General features: G+C 37.3%; 1 protein-coding gene across 2 annotated transcripts in view; it reads left to right on the forward strand.

Annotated features, from left to right (window-relative positions):
- The first annotated feature begins 963 nt into the window (after nt 1–963).
- LOC110527623 (uncharacterized) overlaps nt 964–22560 on the forward strand; it is an 89176-nt gene continuing 67579 nt past the window's right edge. The window contains exons 1-2 of one of the 2 annotated variants that reach the window (XR_016497144.1): nt 964–1268; nt 1504–1547. Coding sequence is in view for 1 of the 2 variants with exons in the window: in XM_021609025.3 (XP_021464700.3) it covers nt 1932–2307 (376 nt within the window). In the remaining variant the exon portion in view is untranslated. Of the gene's footprint in view, nt 1269–1503; nt 1548–1643; nt 2308–22560 lie in introns of those variants that run through there. The other variant, XM_021609025.3, reaches the window with a different exon arrangement.

The raw sequence follows: 22560 nt of genomic DNA on the forward strand, positions 1-22560 counted from the left end.
GACTGTGCCAGGGGATTTATACTACTATATGTACTTACTGGTGGCACAAACGCTGTTTCATCCTTTCCTACACTGAAATTACCCTTGCCTAACGATTGCGTCTGAAGCTGGGCTTGTAGCACAGCTATCCTCGTCGTAAGGCGAGTACAGCGACTGCAATTAGAATGCATCATGTTAATGTTACTACTTAGCTTCGGCTGTTGGAGGTCCTGACGAATCGTGTCCAGATAAAGCGTCCGGAGTGAAAAAGTTGAGAAAAATATATATATAAACGGTAATTAAAAAGTAAAAACCATACATTTGTCAGGTAGCAAAACAGGTTGGCAACAAAACGCACAGCAACTCGAAAACAAGTCTGCAAGTTGTGACCGGAAATGACAGGGTGCCAAGAGAGTGCAAAAGCAGCTTGTATTCTGTCAATAATGGAGTGGTCAGCACAGTCACTGGACCTTAACCCTATTGAGCTGTTGTGGGAGCAGCTTGACGGTATGACACGTAAGAAGTGCCAATCCAATTTGTGGGAGGTGCTTCAGGAAGCATGGGGTGAGATCTCTTCAGATTACCTCAACAAATTGACAACTAGAATGCCAAATGTCTGCAAGGCTGTAATTGCTGCAAATGGAGGATTCTTTGATGAAAGCAAAGTTTGAAGGACACAATTATTATTCCAAATATAAATCATTATTTATAACCTTGTCAAAGTCTTGACTATATTTCCTATTCATTATGCAACTAATTTCATGTATGTGTTCATGGAAAACAAGGACATTTCTAATTGAACCCAAACTTTTGAACGGTAATGTAGGTTCAACAGGTTTGAGCAACACAGAATTTAGAAAAGTCACATTATCATAGATGACGTCCAACACGCCCTCGAGCGTGGCCAGCGTAGCCTTTATGTCATCTACTAAACCCACTGGCCATTTTCGAGAGCATTGAAATCCATGCTGAATTGTGGGTAAATGGTGACTGGCTGACTGATTTCTAAATAATAATGAGTAGTTATTTATGATGTAAGGTGATTTGAAAATCAGTCAGTTGGCAGTCGCCTGCAGTGTCGAACAAGCCCAATACCAAACAAATCAGGTTGTTGTTCGATGAAATGAAGCTTCAGACGTCATTGATGACGTGCTGTTGATAAAGTGATATCGGCACACTCTAGGGCGTTTTGAAGTATACAGTTTAGCGATTTCGACGCATGCCTCGTAGCTCCGGAATAAACATAACTTCCCTACCGAAAAGTTGACAAAACCAAAAGGAGCAAGCAGGTATGATTTTCTCATTGGTTTTGAGCCCACGGCAAGAAGGCACCAGAGCCTACCATGCTAATGCGTTCCCACTAGATAACACAACCACGCGGCACATGGAAAGCTAGCTACCAAGCACAGAGTACATCCTCCATATGGCATTGAGAAATAGTGCATTGTGGGAAGTTTAGAAGATATCTGGAAATAAGTGAATAAATATGTAATGACGCAAAAACATAACTGTTTGTGCTTATAGGTAACCAGTTACTAATGCTTCAACCACACTGTTTTGTTACACTGGTGAGTAAAAACGCATGCTTTCTACACTTTAACCTGTTGTCTGAAGATAAAATGTACATTACTCAACTTCGTTACCCACTCCAGTCAGCAGATGGCGGTGTGGGAATTTAAGGTTATGCTGTTGGTGTGACGAATATTCTAGTGGACGGAACGCTTCTTTCAACAGCAGCAAAAGTTAGCCAGACACCTCTGTAGCTTGCTAGACAAAATAGCCGAACCAATAAAGCTCTTTAGACGCTTTCGTATATATTAACCACTGTGTTCTAAACCCTCTTCCGTCGTCTAGTTAGTTATCCGATTTAATTTAATATTTACGGTGTTGTTATTAGTCAGCTAGCGGGCTGGTTAAGTTCGCATTAGCCTAGCTAGCTAACATCCCCGACCATGAGTTTACGAAGGTACTCTCCTAAGAAAGAAGAGGAGGTCTGCTGGACGGAGAAAGAGGGTCTGTGGCTGAACGTTGTCGTGAAAGAGGAGGAAGAGGATGTCAAAATACAAAAACAAGTAGAGAGTGAGGCTGTTATAGTGAAAGAAGAAGAGAAAGACGTTTCAGTGAAAGAAGAGGAAGACGCGTTCAGAGTGAAAGAGGAGAAAGATGTTACAGTAAAAGTAGAAGAGGATGAGGAAGATGCCGTTTTTGAAGTTAAAGAGGTGAAGGGGGAGATGACTGTCACATCGAGAAATGAGGAGGAAGAAGAGGAGGAAACTGGATATCTGGGCCATAAGATGGTTTTGAGAAACCGGGCCCTGATGAACACTAGTAAGTACTGGCACACATCTAGTTCCATGCTGGTACTATAGTTACTGTAGTCTAGTTCCATGCTGTTACTATTGTCTAGTTCCATGCTGTTACTATTGTCTAGTTCCATGCTGTTTCTATAGTCTAGTTCCATGCTGTTACTATAGTCTAGTTCCATGCTGTTTCTATAGTCTAGTTCCATGCTGTTTCTATAGTCTAGTTCCATGCAATTACTATTGTCTAGTTCCCATGCTGTTACTGTAGTCTAGTTCCATGCTGTTACTTTAGACTAGTTCAATGCTGTTACTATAGTCTAGTTCAATGCTGTTACTATAGTCTAGTTCCATGCTGTTTCTATAGTCTAGTTCCATGCAATTACTATTGTCTAGTTCCATACTGTTTCTATAGTCTAGTTCTATGCTGTTACTATAGTCTAGTTCCATGCTGTTACTATAGTCTAGTTCCATGCTGTTACTATAGCCTAGTTCCATGCTGTTACTATAGTCTAGTTTCATGCTGTTACTATAGTCTAGTTCCATGCTGTTACTATAGTCTAGTTCCATGCTGTTACTATAGCCTAGTTCCATGCTGTTACTATAGCCTAGTTCCATGCTGTTACTATAGCCTAGTTCCATGCTGTTACTATAGCCTAGTTCCATGCTGTTACTATAGCCTAGTTCCATGCTGTTACTATAGTCTAGTTTCATGCTGTTACTATAGTCTAGTTCCATGCTGTTACTATGGTCTAGTTCCATGCTGTTACTATAGTCTAGTTCCATGCTGTTACTTTAGACTAGTTCCATGCTGTTACTATAATCTAGTTCAATGCTGTTACTATAGTCTAGTTCCATGCTTTTACTATAATCTAGTTCCATGTTACTATAGTTACTATAGTCTAGTTCCATGCTGTTACTATAGTCTAGTTCCATGCTGTTACTATAGCCTAGTTCCATGCTGTTACTATAGCCTAGTTCCATGCTGTTACTATAGCCTAGTTCCGTGCTGTTACTATAGCCTAGTTCCATGCTGTTACTATAGTCTAGTTCCATTCTGTCACTATGGTCTAGTTCCATGCTGTTACTATAGTCTAGTTCCATGCTGTTACTGTAGTCTAGTTCCATGCTGTTACTTTAGACTAGTTCAATGCTGTTACTTTAGACTAGTTCAATGCTGTTACTATAGTCTAGTTCCATGCTGTTACTATAGTCTAGTTCCATGCTGGTACTATAGTTACTGTAGTCTAGTTCCATGCTGTTTCTATAGTCTAGTTCCATGCTGTTACTATAGTCTAGTTCCATGCTGTTTCTATAGTCTAGTTCCATGCTGTTTCTATAGTCTAGTTCCATGCAATTACTATTGTCTAGTTCCATACTGTTTCTATAGTCTAGTTCTATGCTGTTACTATAGTCTAGTTCCATGCTGTTACTATAGTCTAGTTCCATGCTGTTACTAGTCTAGTTCCATGCTGTTACTATAGTCTAGTTCCATGCTGTTACTATAGTCCAGTTCCATGTTACTATAGTTACTATAGTCTAGTTCCATGCTGTTACTATAGTCTAGTTCCATGCTGTTACTATAGCCTAGTTCCATGCTGTTACTATAGCCTAGTTCCATGCTGTTACTATTGCCTAGTTCCATGCTGTTACTATAGCCTAGTTCCATGCTGTTACTATAGCCTAGTTCCATGCTGTTACTATAGTCTAGTTCCATGCTGTTACTATAGTCTAGTTTCATGCTGTTACTATAGTCTAGTTCCATGCTGTTACTATGGTCTAGTTCCATGCTGTTACTATGGTCTAGTTCCATGCTGTTACTTTAGACTAGTTCCATGCTGTTACTATAATCTAGTTCAATGCTGTTACTATAGTCTAGTTCCATGCTTTTACTATCATCTAGTTCCATGTTACTATAGTTACTATAGTCTAGTTCCATGCTGTTACTATAGTCTAGTTCCATGCTGTTATTATAGCCTAGTTCCATGCTGTTACTATAGCCTAGTTCCATGCTGTTACTATAGTCTAGTTCCATGTTGTTACTATAGCCTAGTTCCATGCTGTTTTTATAGTCAAGTTCCATGCTGTTACTATAATCTAGTTCCATGTTACTATAGTTACTATAGTCTAGTTCCATGCTGTTACTATAGTCTAGTTCCATGCTGTTACTATAGCCTAGTTCCATGCTGTTACTATAGCCTAGTTCCATGCTGTTCCTATAATCAAGTTCCATGTTACAATAGTTACTATAGTCTAGTTCCATCCTGTTACTATAGTGTAGTTCCATGCTGTTACTATAGTGTACTTCCATGATGTTACTATAGTCTAGTTCCATGCTGTTACTATAGTCTAGTTCCATGCTGTTACTATAGCCTAGTTCCATGCTGTTACTATAGCCTAGTTCCATGCTGTTACTATAGTCTAGTTCCATGCTGTTACTATAGTCTAGTTCCATTCTGTTACTATGGTCTAGTTCCATGCTGTTACTATAGTCTAGTTCCCATGCTGTTACTGTAGTCTAGTTCCATGCTGTTACTTTAGACTAGTTCAATGCTGTTACTATAGTCTAGTTCAATGCTTTTACTATAATCTAGTTCCATGTTACTATAGTTACTATAGTCTAGTTCCATGCTGTTACTATAGTCTAGTTCCATGCTGTTACTATAGTCTAGTTCCATGCTGTTACTATAGTCTAGTTCCATGCTGTTACTATAGCCTAGTTCCATGCTGTTCCTATAATCAAGTTCCATGTTACTATAGTTACTATAGTCTAGTTCCATGCTGTTACTATAGTCTAGTTCCATGCTGTTACTATAGTGTACTTCCATGCTGTTACTATAGTCTAGTTCCATGCTGTTACTATAGTCTAGTTCCATGCTGTTACTATAGTCTAGTTCCATGCTGTTACTATAGCCTAGTTCCATGCTGTTACTATATCCTAGTTCCATGCTGTTACTATGGTCTAGTTCCATGCTGTTACTATAGTGTACTTCCATGCTGTTACTATAGTCTAGTTCCATGCTGTTACTATAGTCTAGTTCCATGCTGTTACTATAGTCTAGTTCCATGCTGTTTCTATAGTCTAGTTCCATGCTGTTACTATAGTCTAGTTCCATGCAGTTACTATTGTCTAGTTCCATGCAGTTACTATTGTCTAGTTCCATGCTGTTACTATGGTCTAGTTCCATGCTGTTACTATGGTCTAGTTCCATGCTGTTACTATAGCCTAGTTCCATGCTGTTACTATAGCCTAGTTCCATGCTGTTACTATAGCCTAGTTCCATGCTGTTACTATATCCTAGTTCCATGCTGTTACTATAGTCTAGTTCCATGCTTTTACTATAGCCTAGTTCCATGCTGTTACTATATCCTAGTTCCATGCTGTTACTATGGTCTAGTTCCATGCTGTTACTATGGTCTAGTTCCATGCTGTTTCTATAGTCTAGTTCCATGCTGTTACTATAGTCTAGTTCCATGCAATTCCTATTGTCTAGTTCCATGCTGTTACTATAGCCTAGTTCCATGCTGTTACTATAGTCTAGTTCCATTCTGTTACTATGGTCTAGTTCCATGCTGTTACTATAGTCTAGTTCCATGCTGTTACTGTAGTCTAGTTCCATGCTGTTACTTTAGACTAGTTCAATGCTGTTACTATAGTCTAGTTCAATTCTGTTACTATAGTCTAGTTCCATGCTTTTACTATAATCTAGTTCCATGTTACTATAGTCTAGTTCCATGCTGTTACTATAGTCTAGTTCCATGCTGTTACTATAGTCTAGTTCCATGCTGTTACTATAGCCTAGTTCCATGCTGTTACTATAGCCTAGTTCCATGCTTTTACTATAGCCTAGTTCCATGCTGTTACTATATCCTAGTTCCATGCTGTTACTATGGTCTAGTTCCATGCTGTTACTATGGTCTAGTTCCATGCTGTTTCTATAGTCTAGTTCCATGCTGTTACTATAGTCTAGTTCCATGCAATTCCTATTGTCTAGTTCCATGCTGTTACTATAGCCTAGTTCCATGCTGTTACTATAGTCTAGTTCCATTCTGTTACTATGGTCTAGTTCCATGCTGTTACTATAGTCTAGTTCCATGCTGTTACTGTAGTCTAGTTCCATGCTGTTACTTTAGACTAGTTCAATGCTGTTACTATAGTCTAGTTCAATTCTGTTACTATAGTCTAGTTCCATGCTTTTACTATAATCTAGTTCCATGTTACTATAGTCTAGTTCCATGCTGTTACTATAGTCTAGTTCCATGCTGTTACTATAGTCTAGTTCCATGCTGTTACTATAGCCTAGTTCCATGCTGTTACTATAGCCTAGTTCCATGCTGTTCCTATAATCAAGTTCCATGTTACTATAGTTACTATAGTCTAGTTCCATCCTGTTACTATAGTGTAGTTCCATGCTGTTACTATAGTGTACTTCCATGCTGTTACTATAGCCTAGTTCCATGCTGTTACTATATCCTAGTTCCATGCTGTTACTATGGTCTAGTTCCATGCTGTTACTATGGTCTAGTTCCATGCTGTTACTATAGCCTTGTTCCATGCTGTTACTATAGCCTAGTTCCATGCTGTTACTATATCCTAGTTCCATGCTGTTACTATGGTCTAGTTCCATGCTGTTACTATGGTCTAGTTCCATGCTGTTTCTATAGTCTAGTTCCATGCTGTTACTATAGTCTAGTTCCATGCAATTACTATTGTCTAGTTCCATGCTGTTACTATAGTCTAGTTCCATGTTGTTACTATAGTCTAGTTCCATGCTGGTACTATAGTTACTGTAGTCTAGTACCATGCTATTACTATAGTCTAGTTCCATGCTGTTACTATGGTCTAGTTCCATGCTGTTACTATAGTCTAGTTCCATTCTGTTACTGTAGTCTAGTTCCATGCTGTTACTATAATCTAGTTCAATGCTGTTACTATAGTCTAGTTCCATGCTTTTACTATAATCTAGTTCCATGTTACTATAGTTACTATAGTCTAGTTCCATGCTGTTACTATAGCCTAGTTCCATGCTGTTTCTATAGTCTAGTTCCATGCTGTTACTATAGCCTAGTTCCATGCTGTTACTATAGCCTAGTTCCATGCTGTTACTATATTTTCTATAGTCTAGTTCCATGCTGTTTCTATAGTCTTGTTCCATGCTGTTACTATAGTCTAGTTCCATGCTGTTTCTATAGTCTAGTTCCATGCTGTTTCTATAGTCTAGTTCCATGCTGTTTCTATAGTCTAGTTCCATGCTGTTTCTATAGTCTAGTTCCATGCAATTACTTTTGTCTAGTTCTATGCTGTTACTATAGTCTAGTTCCATGCTGTTACTATAGTGTAGTTCCATGCTGTTACTATAGTCTAGTTCCATGCTGTTACTATATTCTAGCTCCATGCTGTTACTATAGTCTAGTTCCATGCTGTTACTATAGTCTAGTTCCATGCTGTTACTATAGTCTAGTTCCATGCTGTTACTATAGTCTAGTTCCATGCTGTTACTCTAGTCTAGTTCCATGCTGTTACTCTAGTCTAGTTCCATGCTGTTACTCTAGTCTAGTTCCATGCTGTTACTATAGTCTAGTTCCATGCTGGTACTATAGTCTAGTTCCATGCTGTTACTATAGTCTAGTTCCATGCTGTTTCTATAGTCTAGTTCCATGCTGTTTCTATAGTCTAGTTCCATGCAATTACTATTGTCTTGTTCCTTACTGTTTCTATAGTCTAGTTCCATGCTGTTACTATAGTCTAGTTCCATGCTGTTACTATAGTCTAGTTCCATGCTGTTACTATAGTCTAGTTCCATGTTGTTACTATAGTCTAGTTCCATGCTGGTACTATAGTTATTGTAGTCTAGTTCCATGCTGTTACTATATTCTAGTTCCATGCTGTTACTATAGTCTAGTTCCATGCTGTTACTATATTCTAGTTCCATGCTGTTACTATAGTCTAGTTCCATGCTGTTTCTATAGTCTAGTTCCATGCTGTTTCTATAGTCTAGTTCCATGCAATTACTATTGTCTAGTTCCTTACTGTTTCTAAAGTCTAGTTCTATGCTGTTACTATAGTCTAGTTCTATGCTGTTACTATAGTCTAGTTCCATGCTGTTACTATAGTCTAGTTCCATGCTGTTACTATATTCTAGTTCCATGCTGTTACTATAGTCTAGTTCCGTGCTGTTACTATAGTCTAGTTCCATGTTGTTACTATAGTCTAGTTCCATGCTGGTACTATAGTTACTGTAGTCTAGTTCCATGCTGTTACTATAGTCTAGTTCCATGCTGTTACTATAGTCTAGTTCCATGCTGTTACTATATTCTAGTTCCATGCTGTTACTATAGTCTAGTTCCATGCTGTTACTATAGTCTAGTTCCATGCTGTTTCTATAGTCTAGTTCCATGCTGTTTCTATAGTCTAGTTCCATGCAATTACTATTGTCTAGTTCCTTACTGTTTCTATAGTCTAGTTCCGTGCTGTTACTATAGTCTAGTTCCGTGCTGTTACTATAGTCTAGTTCCATGCTGTTACTATAGTCTAGTTCCATGCTGTTACTATAGTCTAGTTCCATGTTGTTACTATAGTCTAGTTTCATGCTGTTACTATAGTCTAGTTCAATGCTGTTACTATAGTCTAGTTCCATGCTTTTACTATAATCTAGTTCCATGTTACTATAGTTACTATAGTCTAGTTCCATGCTGTTACTATAGTCTAGTTCCATGCTGTTACTATAGCCTAGTTCCATGTTGTTACTATAGCCTAGTTCCATGTTGTTACTATAGTCTAGTTCCGTGCTGTTACTATAGTCTAGTTCCGTGCTGTTACTATAGTCTAGTTCCATGTTGTTACTATAGTCTAGTTCCATGCTGGTACTATAGTTACTGTAGTCTGGTTCCATGCTGTTACTATTGTCTAGTTCCATGCTGTTACTATAGTCCAGTTCCATGTTACTATAGTCTAGTTCCATGCTGTTACTATAGTCTAGTTCCATGCTGTTACTATAGTCTAATTTCATGCTGTTACTATAGTCTAGTTTCATGCTGTTACTATAGTCTAGTTTCATGCTGTTACTATAGTCTAGTTCCATGCTGTTACTATGGTCTAGTTCCATGCTGTTACTATAGTCTAGTTCCATGCTGTTACTGTAGTCTAATTCCATGCTGTTACTATAGTCTAGTTCCATGCTGTTTCTATATTCTAGTTCCATGCAATTACTATTGTCTAGTTCCTTACTGTTTCTATAGTCTAGTTCTATGCTGTTACTATAGTCTAGTTCTATGCTGTTACTATATGTCTAGTTCCATGGTGTTACTATAGTCTAGTTCCATGCTGTTACTATAGTCTAGTTCCATGCTGTTACTATATTCTAGTTCCATGCTGTTACTATAGTCTAGTTCCGTGCTGTTACTATAGTCTAGTTCCATGCTGTTACTATAGTCTAGTTCCATGCTGTTACTATAGTCTAGTTCCATGTTGTTACTATAGTCTAGTTCCATGTTGTTACTATAGTCTAGTTCCATGCTGGTACTATAGTTACTGTAGTCTAGTTCCATGCTGTTACTATTGTCTAGTTCCATGCTGTTACTATAGTCCAGTTCCATGTTACTATAGTTACTATAGTCTAGTTCCATGCTGTTACTATAGTCTAGTTCCATGCTGTTACTATAGTCTAGTTTCATGCTGTTACTGTAGTCTAGTTCCATGCCGTTACTATAGTCTAGTTCCATGCTGTTTCTATAGTCTAGTTCCATGCAATTACTATTGTCTAGTTCCTTACTGTTTCTATAGTCTAGTTCTATGCTGTTACTATAGTCTAGTTCTATGCTGTTACTATAGTCTAGTTCCATGGTGTTACTATAGTCTAGTTCCATGCTGTTACTATAGCCTAGTTCCATGCTGTTACTATAGCCTAGTTCCATGCTGTTACTATAGTCCAGTTCCATGTTACTATAGTTACTATAGTCTAGTTTCATGCTGTTACTATAGTCTAGTTCCATGCTGTTACTATAGCCTAGTTCCATGTTGTTACTATAGCCTAGTTCCATGCTGTTACTATAGCCTAGTTCCATGCTGTTACTATAGCCTAGTTCCATGTTGTTACTATAGTCTAGTTCCGTGCTGTTACTATAGTCTAGTTCCATGCTGTTACTATAGTCTAGTTCCATGTTGTTACTATAGTCTAGTTCCATGCTGGTACTATAGTCCAGTTCCATGTTACTATAGTTACTATAGTCTAGTTCCATGCTGTTACTATAGTCTAATTTCATGCTGTTACTATAGTCTAGTTTCATGCTGTTACTATAGTCTAGTTTCATGCTGTTACTATAGTCTAGTTCCATGCTGTTACTATAGTCTAGTTCCATGCTGTTACTATGGTCTAGTTCCATGCTGTTACTATTGTCTAGTTCCATGCTGTTACTATAGTCCAGTTCCATGTTACTATAGTTACTATAGTCTAGTTCCATGCTGTTACTATAGTCTAATTTCATGCTGTTACTATAGTCTAGTTTCATGCTGTTACTATAGTCTAGTTTCATGCTGTTACTATAGTCTAGTTTCATGCTGTTACTATGGTCTAGTTCCATGCTGTTACTATAGTCTAGTTCCATGCTGTTACTGTAGTCTAGTTTCATGCTGTTACTATAGTCTAATTTCATGCTGTTACTATAGTCTAGTTCCATGCTGTTACTATAATCTAGTTCAATGCTGTTACTATAGTCTAGTTCCATGGTTTTACTATAATCTAGTTCCATGGTACTATAGTTACTATAGTCTAGTTTCATGCTGTTACTATAGTCTAGTTCCATGCTGTTACTATAATCTAGTTCAATGCTGTTACTATAGTCTAGTTCCATGGTTTTACTATAATCTAGTTCCATGGTACTATAGTTACTATAGCCTAGTTCCATGCTGTTACTATAGCCTAGTTCCATGCTGTTACTATAGCCTAGTTCCATGCTGTTACTATAGCCTAGTTCCATGCTGTTACTATAGCCTAGTTCCATGCTGTTACTATAGCCTAGTTCCATGCTGTTACTATAATCTAGTTCCATGTTACTATAGTTACTATAGTCTAGTTCCATGCTGTTACTATAGCCTAGTTCCATGCTGTTACTATAGCCTAGTTCCATGCTGTTACTATAGCCTAGTTCCATGCTGTTACTATAGCCTAGTTCCATGCTTTTACTATAGTCTAGTTCCATGCTGTTACTATAGCCTAGTTCCATGCTGTTACTATAGCCTAGTTTCATGCTGTTACTATAGCCTAGTTCCATGCTGTTACTATGGTCTAGTTCCATGCTGTTACTATAGTCTAGTTCCATGCTGTTACTATAGTCTAGTTCCATGCTTTTACTATAATCTAGTTCCATGTTACTATAGTTACTATAGCCTACTTCCATGCTGTTACTATAGCCTAGTTCCATGCTGTTACTATAGCCTAGTTCCATGCTGTTACTATAGCCTAGTTCCATGCTGTTACTATAGTCTAGTTCCATGTTGTTACTATAGCCTAGTTCCATGTTGTTACTATAGTCTAGTTCCATGTTGTTACTATAGTCTAGTTCCATGCTGGTACTATAGTTACTGTAGTCTAGTTCCATGCTGTTACTATTGTCTAGTTCCATGCTGTTACTATAGTCCAATTCCATGTTACTATAGTTACTATAGTCTAGTTCCATATTGTTACTATAGTCTAGTTCCATGCTGTTACTATAGTCTAGTTCCATGCTGTTACTATAGTCTAATTTCATGCTGTTACTATAGTCTAGTTTCATGCTGTTACTATAGTCTAGTTTCATGCTGTTACTATAGTCTAGTTCCATGCTGTTACTATGATCTAGTTCCATGCTGTTACTATGGTCTAGTTCCATGCTGTTACTATAGTCTAGTTCCATGGTTTTACTATAATCTAGTTCCATGGTACTATAGTTACTATAGCCTAGTTCCATGCTGTTACTATAGCCTAGTTCCATGCTGTTACTATAGCCTAGTTCCATGCTGTTACTATAGCCTACTTTCATGGTTTTACTATAGTCTAGTTCCATGCTGTTACTATAGCCTAGTTCCATGCTGTTACTATAGCCTAGTTTCATGCTGTTACTATAATCTAGTTCCATGTTACTATAGTTACTATAGTCTAGTTCCATGCTGTTACTATAGCCTAGTTCCATGCTGTTACTATAGCCTAGTTCCATGCTGTTACTATAGCCTAGTTCCATGCTGTTACTATAGCCTAGTTCCATGCTGTTACTATAGCCTAGTTCCATGCTGTTACTATAGCCTAGTTCCATGCTTTTACTATAGTCTAGTTCCATGCTGTTACTATAGCCTAGTTCCATGCTGTTACTATAGCCTAGTTTCATGCTGTTACTATAGTCTAGTTCCATGCTGTTACTATGGTCTAGTTCCATGCTGTTACTATAGTCTAGTTCCATGCTGGTACTATAGTCTAGTTCCATGCTGTTACTATAGTCTAGTTCCATGCTGTTACTATAGTCTAGTTCCATGCTGTTTCTATAGTCTAGTTCCATGCTGTTTCTATAGTCTAGTTCCATGCAATTACTATTGTCTTGTTCCTTACTGTTTCTATAGTCTAGTTCTATGCTGTTACTATAGTCTAGTTCCATGCTGTTACTATAGTCTAGTTCCATGCTGTTACTATAGTCTAGTTCCATGTTGTTACTATAGTCTAGTTCCATGCTGGTACTATAGTTATTGTAGTCTAGTTCCATGCTGTTACTATATTCTAGTTCCATGCTGTTACTATAGTCTAGTTCCATGCTGTTACTATATTCTAGTTCCATGCTGTTAATATAGTCTAGTTCCATGCTGTTTCTATAGTCTAGTTCCATGCTGTTTCTATAGTCTAGTTCCATGCAATTACTATTGTCTAGTTCCTTACTGTTTCTATAGTCTAGTTCTATGCTGTTACTATAGACTAGTTCTATGCTGTTACTTTAGTCTAGTTCCATGCTGTTACTATAGTCTAGTTCCATGCTGTTACTATATTCTAGTTCCATGCTGTTACTATAGTCTAGTTCCGTGCTGTTACTATAGTCTAGTTCCATGTTGTTACTATAGTCTAGTTCCATGCTGGTACTATAGTTACTGTAGTCTAGTTCCATGCTGTTACTATAGTCTAGTTCCATGCTGTTACTATAGTCTAGTTCCATGCTGTTACTATATTCTAGTTCCATGCTGTTACTATAGTCTAGTTCCATGCTGTTACTATAGTCTAGTTCCATGCTGTTTCTATAGTCTAGTTCCATGCTGTTTCTATAGTCTAGTTCCATGCAATTACTATTGTCTAGTTCCTTACTGTTTCTATAGTCTAGTTCTATGCTGTTACTATAGTCTAGTTCCGTGCTGTTACTATAGTCTAGTTCCATGCTGTTACTATAGTCTAGTTCCATGCTGTTACTATAGTCTAGTTCCATGTTGTTACTATAGTCTAGTTCCATGCTGTTACTATAGTCTAGTTCAATGCTGTTACTATAGTCTAGTTCCATGCTTTTACTATAATCTAGTTCCATGTTACTATAGTTACTATAGTCTAGTTCCATGCTGTTAGTATAGTCTAGTTCCATGCTGTTACTATAGCCTAGTTCCATGTTGTTACTATAGCCTAGTTCCATGTTGTTACTATAGTCTAGTTCCGTGCTGTTACTATAGTCTAGTTCCATGCTGTTACTATAGCCTAGTTCCATGTTGTTACTATAGTCTAGTTCCGTGCTGTTACTATAGTCTAGTTCCGTGCTGTTACTATAGTCTAGTTCCATGCTGTTACTATAGCCTAGTTCCATGTTGTTACTATAGCCTAGTTCCATGTTGTTACTATAGTCTAGTTCCGTGCTGTTACTATAGTCTAGTTCCATGCTGTTAGTATAGTCTAGTTCCATGCTGTTACTATTGTCTAGTTCCATGCTGTTACTATAGTCCAGTTCCATGTTACTATAGTTACTATAGTCTAGTTCCATGCTGTTACTATAGTCTAGTTCCATGCTGTTACTATAGTCTAATTTCATGCTGTTACTATAGTCTAGTTTCATGCTGTTACTATAGTCTAGTTTCATGCTGTTACTATAGTCTAGTTCCATGCTGTTACTATGGTCTAGTTCCATGCTGTTACTATAGTCTAGTTCCATGCTGTTACTGTAGTCTAATTCCATGCTGTTACTATAGTCTAGTTCCATGCTGTTTCTATATTCTAGTTCCATGCAATTACTATTGTCTAGTTCCTTACTGTTTCTATAGTCTAATTCTATGCTGTTACTATAGTCTAGTTCTATGCTGTTACTATATGTCTAGTTCCATGGTGTTACTATAGTCTAGTTCCATGCTGTTACTATAGTCTAGTTCCATGCTGTTACTATATTCTAGTTCCATGCTGTTACTATAGTCTAGTTCCGTGCTGTTACTATAGTCTAGTTCCATGCTGTTACTATAGTCTAGTTCCATGCTGTTACTATAGTCTAGTTCCATGTTGTTACTATAGTCTAGTTCCATGTTGTTACTATAGTCTAGTTCCATGCTGGTACTATAGTTACTGTAGTCTAGTTCCATGCTGTTACTATTGTCTAGTTCCATGCTGTTACTATAGTCCAGTTCCATGTTACTATAGTTACTATAGTCTAGTTCCATGCTGTTACTATAGTCTAGTTCCATGCTGTTACTATAGTCTAGTTTCATGCTGTTACTGTAGTCTAGTTCCATGCCGTTACTATAGTCTAGTTCCATGCTGTTTCTATAGTCTAGTTCCATGCAATTACTATTGTCTAGTTCCTTACTGTTTCTATAGTCTAGTTCTATGCTGTTACTATAGTCTAGTTCTATGCTGTTACTATAGTCTAGTTCCATGGTGTTACTATAGTCTAGTTCCATGGTGTTACTATAGTCTAGTTCCATGCTGTTACTATAGCCTAGTTCCATGCTGTTACTATAGCCTAGTTCCATGCTGTTACTATAGTCCAGTTCCATGTTACTATAGTTACTATAGTCTAGTTTCATGCTGTTACTATAGTCTAGTTCCATGCTGTTACTATAGCCTAGTTCCATGTTGTTACTATAGCCTAGTTCCATGCTGTTACTATAGCCTAGTTCCATGCTGTTACTATAGCCTAGTTCCATGTTGTTACTATAGTCTAGTTCCGTGCTGTTACTATAGTCTAGTTCCGTGCTGTTACTATAGTCTAGTTCCATGCTGTTACTATAGTCTAGTTCCATGTTGTTACTATAGTCTAGTTCCATGCTGGTACTATAGTCCAGTTCCATGTTACTATAGTTACTATAGTCTAGTTCCATGCTGTTACTATAGTCTAATTTCATGCTGTTACTATAGTCTAGTTTCATGCTGTTACTATAGTCTAGTTTCATGCTGTTACTATAGTCTAGTTCCATGCTGTTACTATAGTCTAGTTTCATGCTGTTACTATAGTCTAGTTTCATGCTGTTACTATGGTCTAGTTCCATGCTGTTACTATAGTCTAGTTCCATGCTGTTACTGTAGTCTAGTTTCATGCTGTTACTATAGTCTAATTTCATGCTGTTACTATAGTCTAGTTCCATGCTGTTACTATAATCTAGTTCAATGCTGTTACTATAGTCTAGTTCCATGGTTTTACTATAATCTAGTTCCATGGTACTATAGTTACTATAGTCTAGTTTCATGCTGTTACTATAGTCTAGTTCCATGCTGTTACTATAATCTAGTTCAATGCTGTTACTATAGTCTAGTTCCATGGTTTTACTATAATCTAGTTCCATGGTACTATAGTTACTATAGCCTAGTTCCATGCTGTTACTATAGCCTAGTTCCATGCTGTTACTATAGCCTAGTTCCATGCTGTTACTATAGCCTAGTTCCATGCTGTTACTATAGCCTAGTTTCATGCTGTTACTATAGCCTAGTTTCATGCTGTTACTATAGTCTAGTTCCATGCTGTTACTATAGCCTAGTTCCATGCTGTTACTATAATCTAGTTCCATGTTACTATAGTTACTATAGTCTAGTTCCATGCTGTTACTATAGCCTAGTTCCATGCTGTTACTATAGCCTAGTTCCATGCTGTTACTATAGCCTAGTTCCATGCTGTTACTATAGCCTAGTTCCATGCTTTTACTATAGTCTAGTTCCATGCTGTTACTATAGCCTAGTTTCATGCTGTTACTATAGCCTAGTTTCATGCTGTTACTATAGCCTAGTTCCATGCTGTTACTATGGTCTAGTTCCATGCTGTTACTATAGTCTAGTTCCATGCTGTTACTATAGTCTAGTTCCATGCTTTTACTATAATCTAGTTCCATGTTACTATAGTTACTATAGCCTACTTCCATGCTGTTACTATAGCCTAGTTCCATGCTGTTACTATAGCCTAGTTCCATGCTGTTACTATAGCCTAGTTCCATGCTGTTACTATAGTCTAGTTCCATGTTGTTACTATAGCCTAGTTCCATGTTGTTACTATAGTCTAGTTCCATGTTGTTACTATAGTCTAGTTCCATGCTGGTACTATAGTTACTGTAGTCTAGTTCCATGCTGTTACTATTGTCTAGTTCCATGCTGTTACTATAGTCCAATTCCATGTTACTATAGTTACTATAGTCTAGTTCCATATTGTTACTATAGTCTAGTTCCATGCTGTTACTATAGTCTAGTTCCATGCTGTTACTATAGTCTAATTTCATGCTGTTACTATAGTCTAGTTTCATGCTGTTACTATAGTCTAGTTTCATGCTGTTACTATAGTCTAGTTCCATGCTGTTACTATGATCTAGTTCCATGCTGTTACTATGGTCTAGTTCCATGCTGTTACTATAGTCTAGTTCCATGGTTTTACTATAATCTAGTTCCATGGTACTATAGTTACTATAGCCTAGTTCCATGCTGTTACTATAGCCTAGTTCCATGCTGTTACTATAGCCTAGTTCCATGCTGTTACTATAGCCTAGTTTCATGGTTTTACTATAGTCTAGTTCCATGCTGTTACTATAGCCTAGTTCCATGCTGTTACTATAGCCTAGTTTCATGCTGTTACTATAATCTAGTTCCATGTTACTATAGTTACTATAGTCTAGTTCCATGCTGTTACTATAGCCTAGTTCCATGCTGTTACTATAGCCTAGTTCCATGCTGTTACTATAGCCTAGTTCCATGCTGTTACTATAGCCTAGTTCCATGCTGTTACTATAGCCTAGTTCCATGCTTTTACTATAGTCTAGTTCCATGCTGTTACTATAGCCTAGTTCCATGCTGTTACTATAGCCTAGTTTCATGCTGTTACTATAGTCTAGTTCCATGCTGTTACTATGGTCTAGTTCCATGCTGTTACTATAGTCTAGTTCCATGCTGGTACTATAGTCTAGTTCCATGCTGTTACTATAGTCTAGTTCCATGCTGTTACTATAGTCTAGTTCCATGCTGTTTCTATAGTCTAGTTCCATGCTGTTTCTATAGTCTAGTTCCATGCAATTACTATTGTCTTGTTCCTTACTGTTTCTATAGTCTAGTTCTATGCTGTTACTATAGTCTAGTTCCATGCTGTTACTATAGTCTAGTTCCATGCTGTTACTATAGTCTAGTTCCATGTTGTTACTATAGTCTAGTTCCATGCTGGTACTATAGTTATTGTAGTCTAGTTCCATGCTGTTACTATATTCTAGTTCCATGCTGTTACTATAGTCTAGTTCCATGCTGTTACTATATTCTAGTTCCATGCTGTTACTATAGTTTAGTTCCATGCTGTTTCTATAGTCTAGTTCCATGCTGTTTCTATAGTCTAGTTCCATGCAATTACTATTGTCTAGTTCCTTACTGTTTCTATAGTCTAGTTCTATGCTGTTACTATAGACTAGTTCTATGCTGTTACTTTAGTCTAGTTCCATGCTGTTACTATAGTCTAGTTCCATGCTGTTACTATATTCTAGTTCCATGCTGTTACTATAGTCTAGTTCCGTGCTGTTACTATAGTCTAGTTCCATGTTGTTACTATAGTCTAGTTCCATGCTGGTACTATAGTTACTATAGTCTAGTTCCATGCTGTTACTATAGTCTAGTTCCATGCTGTTACTATAGTCTAGTTCCATGCTGTTACTATATTCTAGTTCCATGCTGTTACTATAGTCTAGTTCCATGCTGTTACTATAGTCTAGTTCCATGCTGTTTCTATAGTCTAGTTCCATGCTGTTTCTATAGTCTAGTTCCATGCAATTACTATTGTCTAGTTCCTTACTGTTTCTATAGTCTAGTTCTATGCTGTTACTATAGTCTAGTTCCGTGCTGTTACTATAGTCTAGTTCCATGCTGTTACTATAGTCTAGTTCCATGCTGTTACTATAGTCTAGTTCCATGTTGTTACTATAGTCTAGTTCCATGCTGTTACTATAGTCTAGTTCAATGCTGTTACTATAGTCTAGTTCCATGCTTTTACTATAATCTAGTTCCATGTTACTATAGTTACTATAGTCTAGTTCCATGCTGTTAGTATAGTCTAGTTCCATGCTGTTACTATAGCCTAGTTCCATGTTGTTACTATAGCCTAGTTCCATGTTGTTACTATAGTCTAGTTCCGTGCTGTTACTATAGTCTAGTTCCATGCTGTTACTATAGTCTAGTTCCATGTTGTTACTATAGTCTAGTTCCATGCTGGTACTATAGTTACTGTAGTCTGGTTCCATGCTGTTACTATTGTCTAGTTCCATGCTGTTACTATAGTCCAGTTCCATGTTACTATAGTTACTATAGTCTAGTTCCATGCTGTTACTATAGTCTAGTTCCATGCTGTTACTATAGTCTAATTTCATGCTGTTACTATAGTCTAATTTCATGCTGTTACTATAGTCTAGTTTCATGCTGTTACTATAGTCTAGTTTCATGCTGTTACTATAGTCTAGTTCCATGCTGTTACTATGGTCTAGTTCCATGCTGTTACTATAGTCTAGTTCCATGCTGTTACTGTAGTCTAATTCCATGCTGTTACTATAGTCTAGTTCCATGCTGTTTCTATATTCTAGTTCCATGCAATTACTATTGTCTAGTTCCTTACTGTTTCTATAGTCTAGTTCTATGCTGTTACTATAGTCTAGTTCTATGCTGTTACTATATGTCTAGTTCCATGGTGTTACTATAGTCTAGTTCCATGCTGTTACTATAGTCTAGTTCCATGCTGTTACTATATTCTAGTTCCGTGCTGTTACTATAGTCTAGTTCCGTGCTGTTACTATAGTCTAGTTCCATGCTGTTACTATAGTCTAGTTCCATGCTGTTACTATAGTCTAGTTCCATGTTGTTACTATAGTCTAGTTCCATGTTGTTACTATAGTCTAGTTCCATGCTGGTACTATAGTTACTGTAGTCTAGTTCCATGCTGTTACTATTGTCTAGTTCCATGCTGTTACTATAGTCCAGTTCCATGTTACTATAGTTACTATAGTCTAGTTCCATGCTGTTACTATAGTCTAGTTCCATGCTGTTACTATAGTCTAGTTCCATGCTGTTACTATAGTCTAGTTCCATGCTGTTACTATAGTCTAGTTCCATGCCGTTACTGTAGTCTAGTTCCATGCCGTTACTATAGTCTAGTTCCATGCTGTTTCTATAGTCTAGTTCCATGCAATTACTATTGTCTAGTTCCTTACTGTTTCTATAGTCTAGTTCTATGCTGTTACTATAGTCTAGTTCTATGCTGTTACTATAGTCTAGTTCCATGGTGTTACTATAGTCTAGTTCCATGCTGTTACTATAGTCTAGTTCCGTGCTGTTACTATAGTCTAGTTCCATGCTGTTACTATAGTCTAGTTCCATGCTGTTACTATAGTCTAGTTCCATGTTGTTACTATAGTCTAGTTCAATGCTGTTACTGTAGTCTAGTTCCATGCTTTTACTATAATCTAGTTCCATGTTACTATAGTTACTATAGTCTAGTTTCATGCTGTTACTATAGTCTAGTTCCATGCTGTTACTATAGCCTAGTTCCATGTTGTTACTATAGCCTAGTTCCATGCTGTTACTATAGCCTAGTTCCATGCTGTTACTATAGCCTAGTTCCATGTTGTTACTATAGTCTAGTTCCGTGCTGTTACTATAGTCTAGTTCCGTGCTGTTACTATAGTCTAGTTCCATGCTGTTACTATAGTCTAGTTCCATGTTGTTACTATAGTCTAGTTCCATGCTGGTACTATAGTTACTGTAGTCTAGTTCCATGCTGTTACTATTGTCTAGTTCCATGCTGTTACTATAGTCCAGTTCCATGTTACTATAGTTACTATAGTCTAGTTCCATGCTGTTAGTATAGTCTAGTTCCATGCTGTTACTATAGCCTAGTTCCATGTTGTTACTATAGCCTAGTTCCATGTTGTTACTATAGTCTAGTTCCGTGCTGTTACTATAGTCTAGTTCCATGCTGTTACTATAGTCTAGTTCCATGTTGTTACTATAGTCTAGTTCCATGCTGGTACTATAGTTACTGTAGTCTGGTTCCATGCTGTTACTATTGTCTAGTTCCATGCTGTTACTATAGTCCAGTTCCATGTTACTATAGTTACTATAGTCTAGTTCCATGCTGTTACTATAGTCTAGTTCCATGCTGTTACTATAGTCTAATTTCATGCTGTTACTATAGTCTAATTTCATGCTGTTACTATAGTCTAGTTTCATGCTGTTACTATAGTCTAGTTTCATGCTGTTACTATAGTCTAGTTCCATGCTGTTACTATGGTCTAGTTCCATGCTGTTACTATAGTCTAGTTCCATGATGTTACTGTAGTCTAATTCCATGCTGTTACTATAGTCTAGTTCCATGCTGTTTCTATATTCTAGTTCCATGCAATTACTATTGTCTAGTTCCTTACTGTTTCTATAGTCTAGTTCTATGCTGTTACTATAGTCTAGTTCTATGCTGTTACTATATGTCTAGTTCCATGGTGTTACTATAGTCTAGTTCCATGCTGTTACTATAGTCTAGTTCCATGCTGTTACTATATTCTAGTTCCGTGCTGTTACTATAGTCTAGTTCCGTGCTGTTACTATAGTCTAGTTCCATGCTGTTACTATAGTCTAGTTCCATGCTGTTACTATAGTCTAGTTCCATGCTGTTACTATAGTCTAGTTCCATGTTGTTACTATAGTCTAGTTCCATGTTGTTACTATAGTCTAGTTCCATGCTGGTACTATAGTTACTGTAGTCTAGTTCCATGCTGTTACTATTGTCTAGTTCCATGCTGTTACTATAGTCCAGTTCCATGTTACTATAGTTACTATAGTCTAGTTCCATGCTGTTACTATAGTCTAGTTCCATGCTGTTACTATAGTCTAGTTCCATGCTGTTACTATAGTCTAGTTCCATGCTGTTACTATAGTCTAGTTCTATGCCGTTACTGTAGTCTAGTTCCATGCTGTTACTATAGTCTAGTTCCATGCTGTTTCTATAGTCTAGTTCCATGCAATTACTATTGTCTAGTTCCTTACTGTTTCTATAGTCTAGTTCTATGCTGTTACTATAGTCTAGTTCTATGCTGTTACTATAGTCTAGTTCCATGGTGTTACTATAGTCTAGTTCCATGCTGTTACTATAGTCTAGTTCCGTGCTGTTACTATAGTCTAGTTCCATGCTGTTACTATAGTCTAGTTCCATGCTGTTACTATAGTCTAGTTCCATGTTGTTACTATAGTCTAGTTCAATGCTGTTACTGTAGTCTAGTTCCATGCTTTTACTATAATCTAGTTCCATGTTACTATAGTTACTATAGTCTAGTTTCATGCTGTTACTATAGTCTAGTTCCATGCAGTTACTATAGCCTAATTCCATGTTGTTACTATAGCCTAGTTCCATGCTGTTACTATAGCCTAGTTCCATGCTGTTACTATAGCCTAGTTCCATGTTGTTACTATAGTCTAGTTCCGTGCTGTTACTATAGTCTAGTTCCGTGCTGTTACTATAGTCTAGTTCCATGCTGTTACTATAGTCTAGTTCCATGTTGTTACTATAGTCTAGTTCCATGCTGGTACTATAGTTACTGTAGTCTAGTTCCATGCTGTTACTATTGTCTAGTTCCATGCTGTTACTATAGTCCAGTTCCATGTTACTATAGTTACTATAGTCTAGTTCCATGCTGTTACTATAGTCTAGTTCCATGCTGTTACTATAGTCTAATTTCATGCTGTTACTATAGTCTAGTTTCATGCTGTTACTATAGTCTAGTTTCATGCTGTTACTATAGTCTAGTTCCATGCTGTTACTATGGTCTAGTTCCGTGCTGTTACTATAGTCTAGTTCCATGCTGTTACTGTAG

Source organism: Oncorhynchus mykiss, chromosome 7, assembly GCF_057628025.1.
Source record: "Oncorhynchus mykiss isolate SJ-2025 chromosome 7, ASM5762802v1, whole genome shotgun sequence".
Lineage (NCBI taxonomy): Eukaryota > Metazoa > Chordata > Actinopteri > Salmoniformes > Salmonidae > Oncorhynchus > Oncorhynchus mykiss.